At 40.3% G+C, this 13,361-nt stretch overlaps 1 protein-coding gene across 1 annotated transcript in view; it reads left to right on the top strand.

The window, feature by feature from the left end:
- The window catches only part of Smchd1 (structural maintenance of chromosomes flexible hinge domain containing 1), a 147,232-nt gene that overhangs the window by 83,740 nt on the left and 50,131 nt on the right, over positions 1-13,361 (top strand). Inside the window, exons 22-25 of the mRNA XM_063267939.1 lie at positions 3,271-3,343; positions 4,469-4,608; positions 8,956-9,090; positions 10,910-11,137. Of these exons, the coding sequence (XP_063124009.1) occupies positions 3,271-3,343; positions 4,469-4,608; positions 8,956-9,090; positions 10,910-11,137 (576 nt within the window). The remainder of the gene's footprint in view (positions 1-3,270; positions 3,344-4,468; positions 4,609-8,955; positions 9,091-10,909; positions 11,138-13,361) is intronic.

Here is a 13,361-nt window from a genome sequence, read left to right as displayed (position 1 = left end):
TTGACAATATTTTTATTTTATTATTTTGTGTGCAGGGTGTTTTGTCTGTATATACACAATGTGGACACAATGTGTGTCCATTTTAAAAAGCATTACTTAGCCCACATACTGCTTCATAATATCAAATGACACTAAACATCAGGTTTATATATCTTTCTGAATTTGAGATTTGTGTCAAATTTTAAATGTTAGATGGATTTTAAAATGATTTCTATCTAGAGTTTCAAAAACTTACTTTGAAATAACTTCAAATTTATAGGATAGTTCAGAGATAGCATGAGCTTTCAGAGTTTCTATGTTAATGGCTCAGATTATATATGCTAATATACACTAGTAAATTTGAGACAGTACAAGTAAGAAACTAGACTTTATTCAGATATCTCATTCCCTTTCATTTCAGAGTCTAGTCCAGAATTTTACATTTTGTTTAGAAGTTTTTAGGTTTTTTTTTTAATATTTTGTTTAATTTCTTTTAAATTAATTGTAATTATAACATTTTCCCCCTTTCCTCTCCTTTCCTTCCCTCTGGTCCCTCTCATATACCCACCCCCTGCTCTCTTTCAAATTCACAACCTCTTTTTCTTCAAGTGTGTTTGCTCTTGTGTGTGTGTGTGTGTGTGTGTGTGTGTGTGTGTGTGGTGTGTGTATGTGTGTGTGCATGTGTGTGTGTGTTTGTGTGTGTGCTTGTGTGTATGGATGTGTGTGCTTGTGTTTGTGCGCACACACATGTGTGCATGTATGTGCACGTGTGTGTGTGCACGCTAGTGTGTCTTCTGCTCAGTCTATATTATTGTTTCTTGTATGTATGTTTTCAGGGCTGACCATTTGATGTTGGAAAATCAAATTGGGATCCTCTTCCCTGGAAAGACAATTTTTCCTGCTCTCAGATTTCCTTGGTTGCCTCTTGGTCTAGGATTGTGTCCTAAGAGATTTACCCTTCCCGGTCAGCATGTCAGTTACTCTTATTCAGGTCTTGTTTAGGCAGCCATGTTGTCTGAGACTTAGTGAGCATAAGTTCTCTGACAGACAGCAAACTGTTCCTCTGATTCTTAGACTCTCTATGCCCATCTTCCTTGATGTTCCCTGAGCCTTGGGTGTAAGACTTTATACTTGATATTTCTATCTTTTGGGGTTAGGAACTACTGGATCACTTGTTCTGTGCATTCTGATTGGTTGTTGTTTTTTGTAATGGTCTCTCTAATGCAAAGAAATATGTCTTATGAAGTCTATGGGCATAAGAGTATAGGAGTATTATGAATTATGCTGGTTAAGTCATGCAGTGATTGTGGGTTCTCTAAGATTCATGGCCTGACTAGCCCTGAATAGTTGTGTAGGGTTCCAATACCAGGCATGATTTCCCTCTTGTTGAGTAAACCTTTAAATCCGGTTAGAAAGCTGTTTGTTCCAAGTTGTGCACCCCACTAATGCATGGGTAAGGTCATTGTGCTGCAGATGATCGTTGTGGATCGTAGGCATCAGAGCTGGGTAGCACTGTTGTTTGCCTCCCTCTCTCAGAAACTTGCATAGCATCTTCTGGTACCATAAGGCTAGTTCTGAAGGGATGGAACTCAGATCAGACCCTGCTCTGTGGTGTCTTCAGCGTAGGGATGTGCCTTCTGATGCAGCCAAGGGCAACAGCAACAGCCTACAGCGTTGAGAAGTCTCTTGGACTTCCCGGACCAGCACCTTGAAAGGAGGTGTCTTAGGCCTGGTACGGGGGTTTTTGTTAGTCTGTGGCTCTTGACGGAAACCTTGTTATCCCTGGTGTGAACAATTTACTAAACTATGTATACATGTGTATACACATAGATTTACATGTATTACATTGTAATTTTAGGTAAATAGATAACAATATGAGACCTTAGGACCCTTTCCAGACATTATTATACCTTCCTCTCTTCTCCTTTTTATTGACATTCCTTATTTATACTCCTCCCCAGATTTTCTCTCTTCAAATCACCTGTAGCCTGTTATTCCTGTCTACTGCCTGCTGTCCACGATATCTTTCTATTTTACTGATTTTTTGCAGTTATTAGCTATGTACTCACATCTAAAGATTTGGAACTAGGAGTCTTAGATGAGAGAAAGCATGGTATTTGTCTTTCTAGATCTGGGTTACCATACTCAATATAATCTTTTTAATTCTATTCATTTACCTGCAAAGTTCATGACTTCATTTTTCTTTACATCTGAATAGTGTTCCATAGTGTATATGTACGACACTTACTATCCATTCATCAGTTGAAGGACATTTGGGCCGTTTGTATTTCCTAGCTATTGTAAATAGAACAGCAATGAATATAGGTAAGTATTTGTACAGTATAGTTTGAGTCCTTTGGGCATATGTCAAGGAGTGGCACTCCTGGGTCACATGGAAGATTTCCTTTCAGTGTTTGAGGGTTTCCACACTGATTTCCAGGGTGGATGGACTAACCTGCAATGCCAGCAGTGAATACAGGTTGCATTTCTCTATCCCTTACAGCGTTTTCTGCTGTAGGTTGTCCCATTGACCTTTGCCTCTCTGAATGGGATGAGATGAAACCTCAGCGTTGTTTTGCATTTGCATTTACTTAATTACTAGGGATGCTCTACATTACTTAATTACTAGGGATGCTCTACATTACTTAATTACTAGGGGTGCTCTACATTTTTTAAGAATTCTTAGCCGATTTTATTTCTTCTTTTGAAAGTTGTATACAGTTTCTCTCCCATCTTTTAAATGGGTCTTTTACTCAGATCTCTGTGGTTACTGTTCGGAGTCCAGTCCATTTTCTTTCCTACTCCTTTACTGTTTCATGTCAGAAATATTTTTAGTTATTCGTGTTATATCTATGCCTTTTACCTGCATGTATCTATGTGCACCACACGGGTGCCTGAAGGCTATGGAGTCCAGAAGAGCTAATTGGATTCCCTGGACATGGAATTTTGGGTGATTGTAGCCAATATATGGGTTCTGGGAACTGAACTTGGGTTCCCTGCAAGAGCAGCAAGTTCTCCTTGCCACTGATCTGTCTTTCTACTGCTTTTTTTTTTTTTTTTTTAAGAAACACTGCCTTATTCTGATAACTACCCAAGGTGGTTATCATTTTTGAGATGAGGAAAGTTTTTCCCCCTCTGGGATTCTTAGATATTTGTAATGATTTTACTAAGTAAAATTATGAGTAAATTTATGTAATGATAAGAAAACTAAACACAAGTCAGAACTGAAATGTTAAACTACTCATTTAAATCTTGGGTTTAATTTTTTCTGTCTTTTTTTTTTTTCAACAGAATTTTAATCTGAAGGTTATTCTTCCGGGTTTAAAAGAAGACTCACAGATTTTGAAAATTAGATTGTTACCTGGTAATATTATTTTAAGAAGTATTTAGAATAGTTATTTTTTTAAAGTATTATTTAGATTGCAGTTGTGGTAACTGGCCAGAATGTGGGAGTATTGAGGCAGAAAAGACTACAATTTAATTATGAATGTGGAGGTGGCATTAGCTCAGTCGGGGATAACAGATCCACCAGGAATGGCTGTAGACACTCTCGACCGCCAAACCATCTCTCTAGCCTGGAAAAACTGTAATGTTGACACTACAGTGGGCTGTGATAATGAGATTCTATCAGAAAGCAAAAACAAAAGTGAAAAAATGGTATCGTGATAGAAGTATACTGATACTGTTTGTACTAGCTTAATGTTTGAGTAAGGCTGATAATAGCTCTAAGCTTCTGTCTCTTAGAAAAGAACATTGAGACAGTGTAGACCAGGCTGGCCTTAGACATGCCGTAGGTAGCCAAGGATGGTCTTGAGCACACAATCCTCCTGCCTCATCCTCCCAAATGATGGATTTCGGGCATGTACTGCCATACATACCTGGTCAATTTACTGTGGAAGTGTAGATCCATTTTGTTAGTCTTACAGGAAATGTATAATAAGGACAATGAGCAGTGTACTTACCTGCTTATGCAATTACATAATCACCAGGGATTTGTTTTATTTTGGGACACAGTTTTATTACATAGCCAATGCTAATTTCCAGCTCTCAGGTGCTGGATAACAGGATTGTACCATCATGCTTGGCTTGAACTAGTCTTATGATTCATGAAGGTTGCTATTCCTTGTGCTGGAGACATCAGTCATTGTATAACTAACAATGATAAGTAAGTTTATCTTAATAAACTTATTTTGCTTCTCATGTGTTTTCCCTCCCAAATATTTTAAAATTTTTTCAAGACTGTCTAGGTCATTTCTAGTATGAGTTAGTCACTATGCTGTAGCTTATATAGAACTAAACCTAAGCATCAGATATTCACCTCTGTTATTGAGACAGCTCAATCACACACACATTACAGTGGGAAGGTAGAATTAATAAATTAATAAAAGTTCTGCATTCTTTATTCTTTTCTTATAACTGTTACATACAGAAAAAGATTGTAGTCCATTTAATTTACTGAATATTTTTTAATTATGTTATTTCTCGATAGGTCCCCCTCATCGACTAAAAGTGAAACCTGACTCAGAAATTCTAGTTATTGAGAATGGAACAGCTTTCCCTTTTCAGGTGGAAGTTGTGGATGAGTCAGACAACATAACAGCACAACCAAAGCTGATTGTCCACTGTAAGGTGAGGTTGTTGTGTGATTGTCCCCTGTAAGGTGAGGTTGTTGTGTGATTGTCCACTGTAAGGTGAGGTTGTTGTGTGACTGTTCCCTGTAAGGTGAGGTTGTTGTGTGATTGTCCCATGTAAGGTGAGGTTGTTGTGTGATTGTCCACTGTAAGGTGAGGTTGTTGTGTGATTGTCCCCTGTAAGGTGAGGTTGTTGTGTGATTGTTCCCTGTAAGGTGAGGTTGTTGTGTGATTGTCCACTGTAAGGTGAGGTTGTTGTGTGACTGTTCCCTGTAAGGTGAGGTTGTTGTGTGACTGTTCCCTGTAAGGTGAGGTTGTTGTGTGATTGTCCCCTGTAAGGTGAGGTTGTTGTGTGATTGTCCCCTGTAAGGTGAGGTTGTTGTGTGACTGTTCCCTGTAAGGTGAGGTGCTTGTGTGACTGTCCCCTGTAAGGTGAGGTTGTTGTGTGATTGTCCCCTGTAAGGTGAGGTTGTTGTGTGACTGTCCCCTGTAAGGTGAGGTTGTTGTGTGATTGTCCCCTGTAAGGTGAGGTTGTTGTGTGACTGTTCCCTGTAAGGTGAGGTTGTTGTGTGACTGTTCCCTGTAAGGTGAGGTTGTTGTGTGACTGTTCCCTGTAAGGTGAGGTGCTTGTGTGACTGTTCCCTGTAAGGTGAGGTTGTTGTGTGACTGTCCCCTGTAAGGTGAGGTTGTTGTGTGATTGTCCCCTGTAAGGTGAGGTTGTTGTGTGACTGTCCCCTGTAAGGTGAGGTTGTTGTGTGATTGTCCCCTGTAAGGTGAGGTTGTTGTGTGACTGTCCCCTGTAAGGTGAGGTTGTTGTGTGACTGTTCCCTGTAAGGTGAGGTTGTTGTGTGACTGTTCCCTGTAAGGTGAGGTTGTTGTGTGACTGTCCCCTGTAAGGTGAGGTTGTTGTGTGACTGTTCCCTGTAAGGTGAGGTTGTTGTGTGATTGTCCCCTGTAAGGTGAGGTTGTTGTGTGACTGTTCCCTGTAAGGTGAGGTTGTTGTGTGACTGTCCCCTGTAAGGTGAGGTTGTTGTGTGACTGTTCCCTGTAAGGTGAGGTTGTTGTGTGACTGTTCCCTGTAAGGTGAGGTTGTTGTGTGATTGTCCCCTGTAAGGTGAGGTTGTTGTGTGACTGTCCCCTGTAAGGTGAGGTTGTTGTGTGACTGTCCCCTGTAAGGTGAGGTTGTTGTGTGACTGTTCCCTGTAAGGTGAGGTTGTTGTGTGACTGTTCCCTGTAAGGTGAGGTGCTTGTGTGACTGTCCCCTGTAAGGTGAGGTTGTTGTGTGATTGTCCCCTGTAAGGTGAGGTTGTTGTGTGACTGTCCCCTGTAAGGTGAGGTTGTTGTGTGATTGTCCCCTGTAAGGTGAGGTTGTTGTGTGACTGTTCCCTGTAAGGTGAGGTTGTTGTGTGACTGTTCCCTGTAAGGTGAGGTTGTTGTGTGACTGTTCCCTGTAAGGTGAGGTGCTTGTGTGACTGTCCCCTGTAAGGTGAGGTTGTTGTGTGATTGTCCCCTGTAAGGTGAGGTTGTTGTGTGACTGTTCCCTGTAAGGTGAGGTTGTTGTGTGATTGTCCCCTGTAAGGTGAGGTTGTTGTGTGATTGTCCCCTGTAAGGTGAGGTTGTTGTGTGACTGTTCCCTGTAAGGTGAGGTTGTTGTGTGACTGTTCCCTGTAAGGTGAGGTTGTTGTGTGACTGTTCCCTGTAAGGTGAGGTTGTTGTGTGACTGTTCCCTGTAAGGTGAGGTTGTTGTGTGATTGTCCCCTGTAAGGTGAGGTTGTTGTGTGACTGTCCCCTGTAAGGTGAGGTTGTTGTGTGACTGTCCCCTGTAAGGTGAGGTTGTTGTGTGACTGTTCCCTGTAAGGTGAGGTTGTTGTGTGATTGTCCCCTGTAAGGTGAGGTTGTTGTGTGACTGTCCCCTGTAAGGTGAGGTTGTTGTGTGATTGTCCCCTGTAAGGTGAGGTTGTTGTGTGACTGTTCCCTGTAAGGTGAGGTTGTTGTGTGACTGTTCCCTGTAAGGTGAGGTTGTTGTGTGACTGTTCCCTGTAAGGTGAGGTTGTTGTGTGACTGTTCCCTGTAAGGTGAGGTTGTTGTGTGATTGTCCCCTGTAAGGTGAGGTTGTTGTGTGACTGTCCCCTGTAAGGTGAGGTTGTTGTGTGATTGTCCCCTGTAAGGTGAGGTTGTTGTGTGACTGTTCCCTGTAAGGTGAGGTTGTTGTGTGACTGTCCCCTGTAAGGTGAGGTTGTTGTGTGATTGTCCCCTGTAAGGTGAGGTTGTTGTGTGACTGTTCCCTGTAAGGTGAGGTTGTTGTGTGACTGTTCCCTGTAAGGTGAGGTTGTTGTGTGACTGTTCCCTGTAAGGTGAGGTTGTTGTGTGACTGTTCCCTGTAAGGTGAGGTTGTTGTGTGACTGTTCCCTGTAAGGTGAGGTTGTTGTGTGATTGTCCCCTGTAAGGTGAGGTTGTTGTGTGACTGTCCCCTGTAAGGTGAGGTTGTTGTGTGATTGTCCCCTGTAAGGTGAGGTTGTTGTGTGACTGTTCCCTGTAAGGTGAGGTTGTTGTGTGATTGTCCCCTGTAAGGTGAGGTTGTTGTGTGATTGTCCCATGTAAGGTGAGGTTGTTGTGTGATTGTCCACTGTAAGGTGAGGTTGTTGTGTGACTGTTCCCTGTAAGGTGAGGTTGTTGTGTGATTGTCCCATGTAAGGTGAGGTTGTTGTGTGATTGTTCCCTGTAAGGTGAGGTTGTTGTGTGATTGTTCCCTGTAAGGTGAGGTTGTTGTGTGATTGTCCCCTGTAAGGTGAGCTTGTGTGATTGTCCCCTGTAAGGTGAGGTTGTTGTGTGATTGTCCCCTGTAAGGTGAGCTTGTTGTGTGACTGTTCCCTGTAAGGTGAGCTTGTGTGACTGTCCCCTGTAAGGTGAGGTTGTTGTGTGATTCTCCCCTGTAAGGTGAGGTTGTTGTGTGATTGTCCCCTGTAAGGTGAGCATGTGTGATCATCTACTACAAGGTGAGTTTTTTGTGACACATAATTATTAATACTTAGATTTTGTTTTGATTTTTTTTTTTTTTTTGGTTCTTTTTTTCGGAGCTGGGGACCGAACCCAGGGCCTTGCGCTTCCTAGGCAGGCGCTCTACCACTGAGCTAAATCCCCAACCCCCTTGTTTTGATTTTTATGTTAGTAGATGGTAATGACTTTGCACCTTTAAAGTTAAGCTTTAAATAGTAAGGTTTTGGATTGTTGTTTTTAAATTTTGTAAGTTATAATAACATTTAACAAAATCAAAGGAAATAAATCCAACTCTGTCTTTTTGTCTGGCTTTTTTTGTTTGTTTTAATTTATGTTTTAATGAGTATTCCATGGTTTAGGACATTTTGTTGTCAAAAGGTTTTCAATAAACCAGAGTCAATAAAGAAACCGGCTCTTCCAAGTTGTTTGTTCTTTCCTTCATTCCTTGTTTCTTTGCTGTGTGGAGTTGGACTGAAGGCCTTGCTCGTACCAATCAAGTGCTCTACTTAAGCCACCTTCTTAGCCCTCTTTGGTTTTGTATTTTGAGACAGGATTTTAAAATTGTTCAAGCTGGCCTTGAACTCACCCTGTAGCCCAAGAAGACCTGAGTTTATGATTCTTTCTACTGCCTGGGCTCTGTAGTATTTGGGATTCAAGGCCTTCCCTACCAGACCCAGCTGTACAGTTTGATAGATAAGTGTGAACGTTTTCTTCCTTCTCTTCCCTTTGCCTTCTCTCATGTCTGTGCACATCTGTGAATGCATGTGGCAGAGTGGCTGGCCGGAGAGCTTCAGGAGACTCTTTTGTCTCCGACTCCTACCTTGTTAGGAGCAGTGGGACTGCAGAGCTGCAGTACTGTCACTAGCTTTACATGCTCTCTGGGGATTCAAACTCAGGTCCTCCTGCTTACGTGTCGTGTTTTATAACTATGGAGCCATTTCCCTTTCTCCCTCCCCTAACTTTAGATAGTGTTTTGTTTATAAACAGAATGATAAAACTGTCTTTCAGAAGTTTCAATTAGTGTATAAACAAAGGTGGGTTAAGGTCTATCACAGAAGAAATTCAAGAAAGTAAAACGGGTGGGGGGTGGTGCTGAAGACATGGCTGTAACATTTGTGACCTAAATTTGTAATTTTTTTTTAAAGAAAAGAATGTTTTTCTAAAAGGATAAATTTTATGTAACATAGAAAGTCATTGTTTTTATTTTAAAAAAAAGTCTAGTGTTTTGAGTTTTATTTAGAACTTTCCAGTATAGAGGCAGCAGTGTTGGCTGTGGTAAATTATTGCAGGATGTGAACAGTTACTGAGTAGTTATGGATGGCTGATGGTCTCTCCACCCTCCTTTTAGTTCCTCGGTGCTCCAAACCTACCAGTCTACACTGTGGATTGCAGCAGCTCTGGAACGAGCATCCTGACAGGGTCACCAATCCAAGTGCAGAACATTAAGAAAGACCAGACACTGACCGCCAGGATTGAGATACCTGTAAGCTTGTGCTCTCATTGGGGTTACACAAAGTCTCCAAGGTCTTTAACAGCTGTAGACTATGTTATACAAAGTTGTTTGATATAAAATGTGTGATATCTGCGGTTCTCTTACAAACAGTGTGAAGTATGGCAGTATTTTAACGTTTTATATCACACATTAGTAATCTTCTTGATCATTTCTCTTACGATGTTTATAATTACCATGACTATATTTTCCTTTTTAAAAGGTATATATTTAAACTGGGCGTTTGTAATTCTCTGTGGGGTAGGTGGATGTGAGAGCAGAGGCATTGGGTCCCTTGAAGCTAGAGTGACAGGCAGGTGTGAGCCACCAGGTGGTAATGGGAGGGGATTCAGGTGGGTCCACAGAAGCCGTGTGTGCCCCTGTGTGCCCCTGACAATAGTAGACATCAGGAACGTGGGCAAGACACAATAAACTGCATAAAAGCAGGTACAGCTTGCTATTTGTTTTAACTGAAATGAACTCCTGGTCTTCTGATACTGCTGTCTAATTATAAAAAGGCCCATTTGTCTCAAAGGCCAGATCTTCCCCATACCCACAAAACTATAATTCTTAATAGTTTGCAAAAATGCAAATGCACACAAATACAAGTTCCTAAGAGTAAGGAGTCAAGTAAGTCTGTATACTTTTAAAATACATTGCTTGATACTTTATAGTATAGGAATTTTAAATAAATTTTAAATCACTCTCCTAAATGGGTTTATGTCGGAATAGCTGTAAATAGATAAGAAAGTGTATTAAGTAATACTTAAAGTTATTCTACAATTAAGTTATTATAAATAACTTTGTGCTATTGAAGGTATTACAGTTTATTAAAGAAGTAATGGTATAATAGTTTAATTTTCTATGCCTAAAAGTAACTTCTTTATGATGGATCTGTACAATTGTAGGTACTAGTAATCAATATAAATTACTCAGTATGCTGATAAGCTGAGCTTTTAGGAAATCTAAAATCCTTCTGGCTGTTAACATTTGTTCATTTATTTCAGTGTACTATTAATTTAAAAAGTCCATAAAATGGGGCTGGGGATTTAGCTCAGTGGTAGAGCGCTTACTTAGGAAGCGCAAGGCCCTGGGTTCGGTCCCCAGCTCCGAAAAAAAGAACCAAAAAAAAAAAAAAAAAAAAAAGTCCATAAAATGTCAGTAAAGCTTAGTAATAAAAAGTACTGTGTTCTATATAGCAACTTGTCTCCAATTTTTATTGAAAATTCATGGTTTCTTCTTTATTCTGTTTTTAGAATTAGTTATTTATTTACATCCCAAATATTGCTCCCTGGCCCCCCTCCCCAGTTCTTCATCCCATTCTTCCTCCTCTTCACCTTTGAGAGGATGCTTCCCACTTCTTTATTTTTACGAAGTGATGGTTATTGAATCTGATATAATTTAAATCGTGTGACTTTATTTTTTATCATAAATTTATTTTATTATTAAAAATGAAATTCTTAAAAACGAAGGTATTTGTTAGTAGTTTTCAGAATATAACCAGTCCCATTTATGTCTGATGGTATAAAATACTATATTCTTACAGTATAATGCCTGTTTTAAAGGCAGGGTCTCTTGTGTATTCCAGGCTGACCTTGGACTTACTGTGTAGCTGAGAATAGCTTGAACTCCTGACCTCCTGCCTATACCTCCCAAGTTCTTGGCATACAGGTGGGTGCCACCACATCTGGCTTATAATGCCTTTCTAATGACAAAACCTATGGTGTAACTGGTAAGACGATCTTCCCTGATTGAGACTAAATTGTTAGACAATGCCATGGACTCAGTGTATGTCTCATGTTCTCTCTTCTAGAGCTGTAAAGATGTGTCACCTGTTGAAAAGACTATCAAGTTACTTCCTAGTAGCCATGTTGCTTGCCTACAAATCTTTAGTGTAGAGGGACAAAAAGCAATCCAGATTAAACATCAGGATGAGGTTAATTGGATAGCAGGTGATGTAATGCGCAATCTGATTTTTCAAATGTATGATGAAGGAGAAAGAGAAATCAATATTACACCATCCTTGGCAGAAAAAATTAAGGTAAGTATTTTAGACAAATTGTTTACTTGTAAAAACTTGTTTATGTTTTGAAAATTGAAATTTTGTGGATAGCTTATAATAAATTGTTTTTCAAAGAAAAATGCTGTTATTAGGTTGGTGCTAAATAAATTGTGTATTGGGTTGTAAAAATTAAATCATTATAATTAGATTCAAACACATATTTATTAATAACATTTAAACCATTACAGTCAACACATTTTTGCCAATGAGAAATGAGCTCTTGTGTGTTCTTATAAAATAAAAGTAGAAAATCAGTAAACTCGTAGAAAGCGTGAGAGGAGGTGTTCTTCCTAGGAAGTTCACGGGACTCCCTTACTGAGCTTCCTCTCCAGTTGGTTTTAAATGCTGAGTGTCCATTGAGAGTGGAGTAACATTGGAGCGTCGGCGTCTACACCTGGTTTCAGGTGGTCAGTGCCAACTTCTGATGGCTCCATTGTGCTCTGTGTCCTCTAGACTGTTTCTTAGCAAAACTTTTTGAGCCAGGCAGAGCTGCACAAATATGTTCATTAGTTCCCAGGCCAATGGACTGGCAGTGTTTCAAGTTTTTCCTGCTGTTTGATGACTCATTTTGATGGTGAAAACTGCTCAACCAGGTGTGATGATGGCTTTTAATCCCAGCACTTGGGGTCAGAAGCCAACAATTCTCTATTGAGTTTCAAGGCCAGCCTGTTCTACATAGTGAGTTCTAGGATAGCCAGAGCTATGTAGAGAAACCCTATCTATTAATAAACAAATAGAAAATAAAAACCACCCAGGGCTTTGTAGAGAGACCCTATCTACTCATACATGCATACATATGAAAATCACTCCAATTTGTCTTTTTGTTTAATGCCATTTTTGTAATATTAAATAAAAAAACAGCAGGTAATTATTCATTTGCAAAATAACATACACTGAGAATGACACTGACATAACCACCATTTTTTAAACATGCACTTCAGTGTCAGACAACAAATGTCAATAATACAATTGTTTGCACTGGCCTAATAGTTTAAATTCTAAGCTAAATAGGTTTTTTTGTGTATGGACTTGATCGAAATGTGGATGATTTACATGTGGGAAATCTAGTACTTAGAGAAATGATCTTTCTCTAATGGGTTGGTAAGATGACTCAGCAGGTAAAGGCCCTAGGGCCAAGCCCACATTCCTGAACTGTTATCAAAGTTAGGATAACTTTGGCTATGAAGGCCAGGTCATTGTTGGATCCCAGGAAGGAGAACAACCCCAGTCTAGAAATAATGTTTGGGAAACTCAGGAGTTTTAATTGCCTCAAGATAGGTAGCTGGGTGGAGTTTGTCTTTCTGTAATGACAGGAAGTAGGGTCTTTTGCCTAGCAAGTATCCCCACTGTTTGTGTCCTTTTTGACATCTTTTCCTTTGGTTGTTGGCTTTTTGTTTTCTTGGTTTCTTTGTATACTGGAGTCTGGAGCAATTCAGGTTCAGTTAAGGTAACTGAAACCTGGGAGGCCCCACTGGTTCTAGTCCTCCTTCCAGACAGCCAAGTCTGTTGCTTTGTTCTGTTCCACTTTGGAAGGAGGGAGCTCCTTTTTTTATTTCCTTTTCAGCTGAGGTGAGATGCCCCCTCTCTATATAGAGGGCCCCATGGTATGAGCCATGGTAAATATAAACTGAATGTCCATTTACTGCCTTGTCCCAGTGCAGCCCCTGGGGTAACAAGAGCTCAGCCCTTTGTTGATGAGGGGCAGGGCCAGTGTTCTATACAAGGTGACAGCTGATTTTATGTTGAACAGAACTGCTCGCCCCAGTGTTCAGGACCTCTTCTACTTCTCGTAGTAGCCATCTAACCCATTCGGGTAAGTCTGATGGTTGGACTTCGGCAGTCCTCCCACAGCAGTCACTTTGTCAACGTTTTTGTTGTTTTTTTTTTTTTTTTTTTTTTTTAAAGGCAGCTGCCCACAAACAAGTTGGGCAACTGCCAGAAACAGCATCAAGTCTTTTGGACAGATAGGCTATTGGCTTCTTTAAATGTCAGACTAAAATATGTAATTCAAGTGATAAAGAATTTTAAGGTAGACATACTCAAGAAAGGATTTAAATCAAAAGGTGACCAGAAAGGTGGCCCACTTTTCTCACCTTACAGAGTAACAGGAGTAATAGTCCACAGGGTTCACATTCAAAACCTCGTCCAGACCACACAGAAGTGATGATGCACACACATGCCTGTTCTTTTCATGGACTCCCTC

Source organism: Rattus norvegicus, chromosome 9 (assembly GCF_036323735.1).
Source record: "Rattus norvegicus strain BN/NHsdMcwi chromosome 9, GRCr8, whole genome shotgun sequence".
Classification (NCBI taxonomy): domain Eukaryota; kingdom Metazoa; phylum Chordata; class Mammalia; order Rodentia; family Muridae; genus Rattus; species Rattus norvegicus.
The sequence above is the reverse complement of the archived record's forward strand: the minus strand, read 5'-3'. Positions and strand labels throughout refer to the sequence as shown.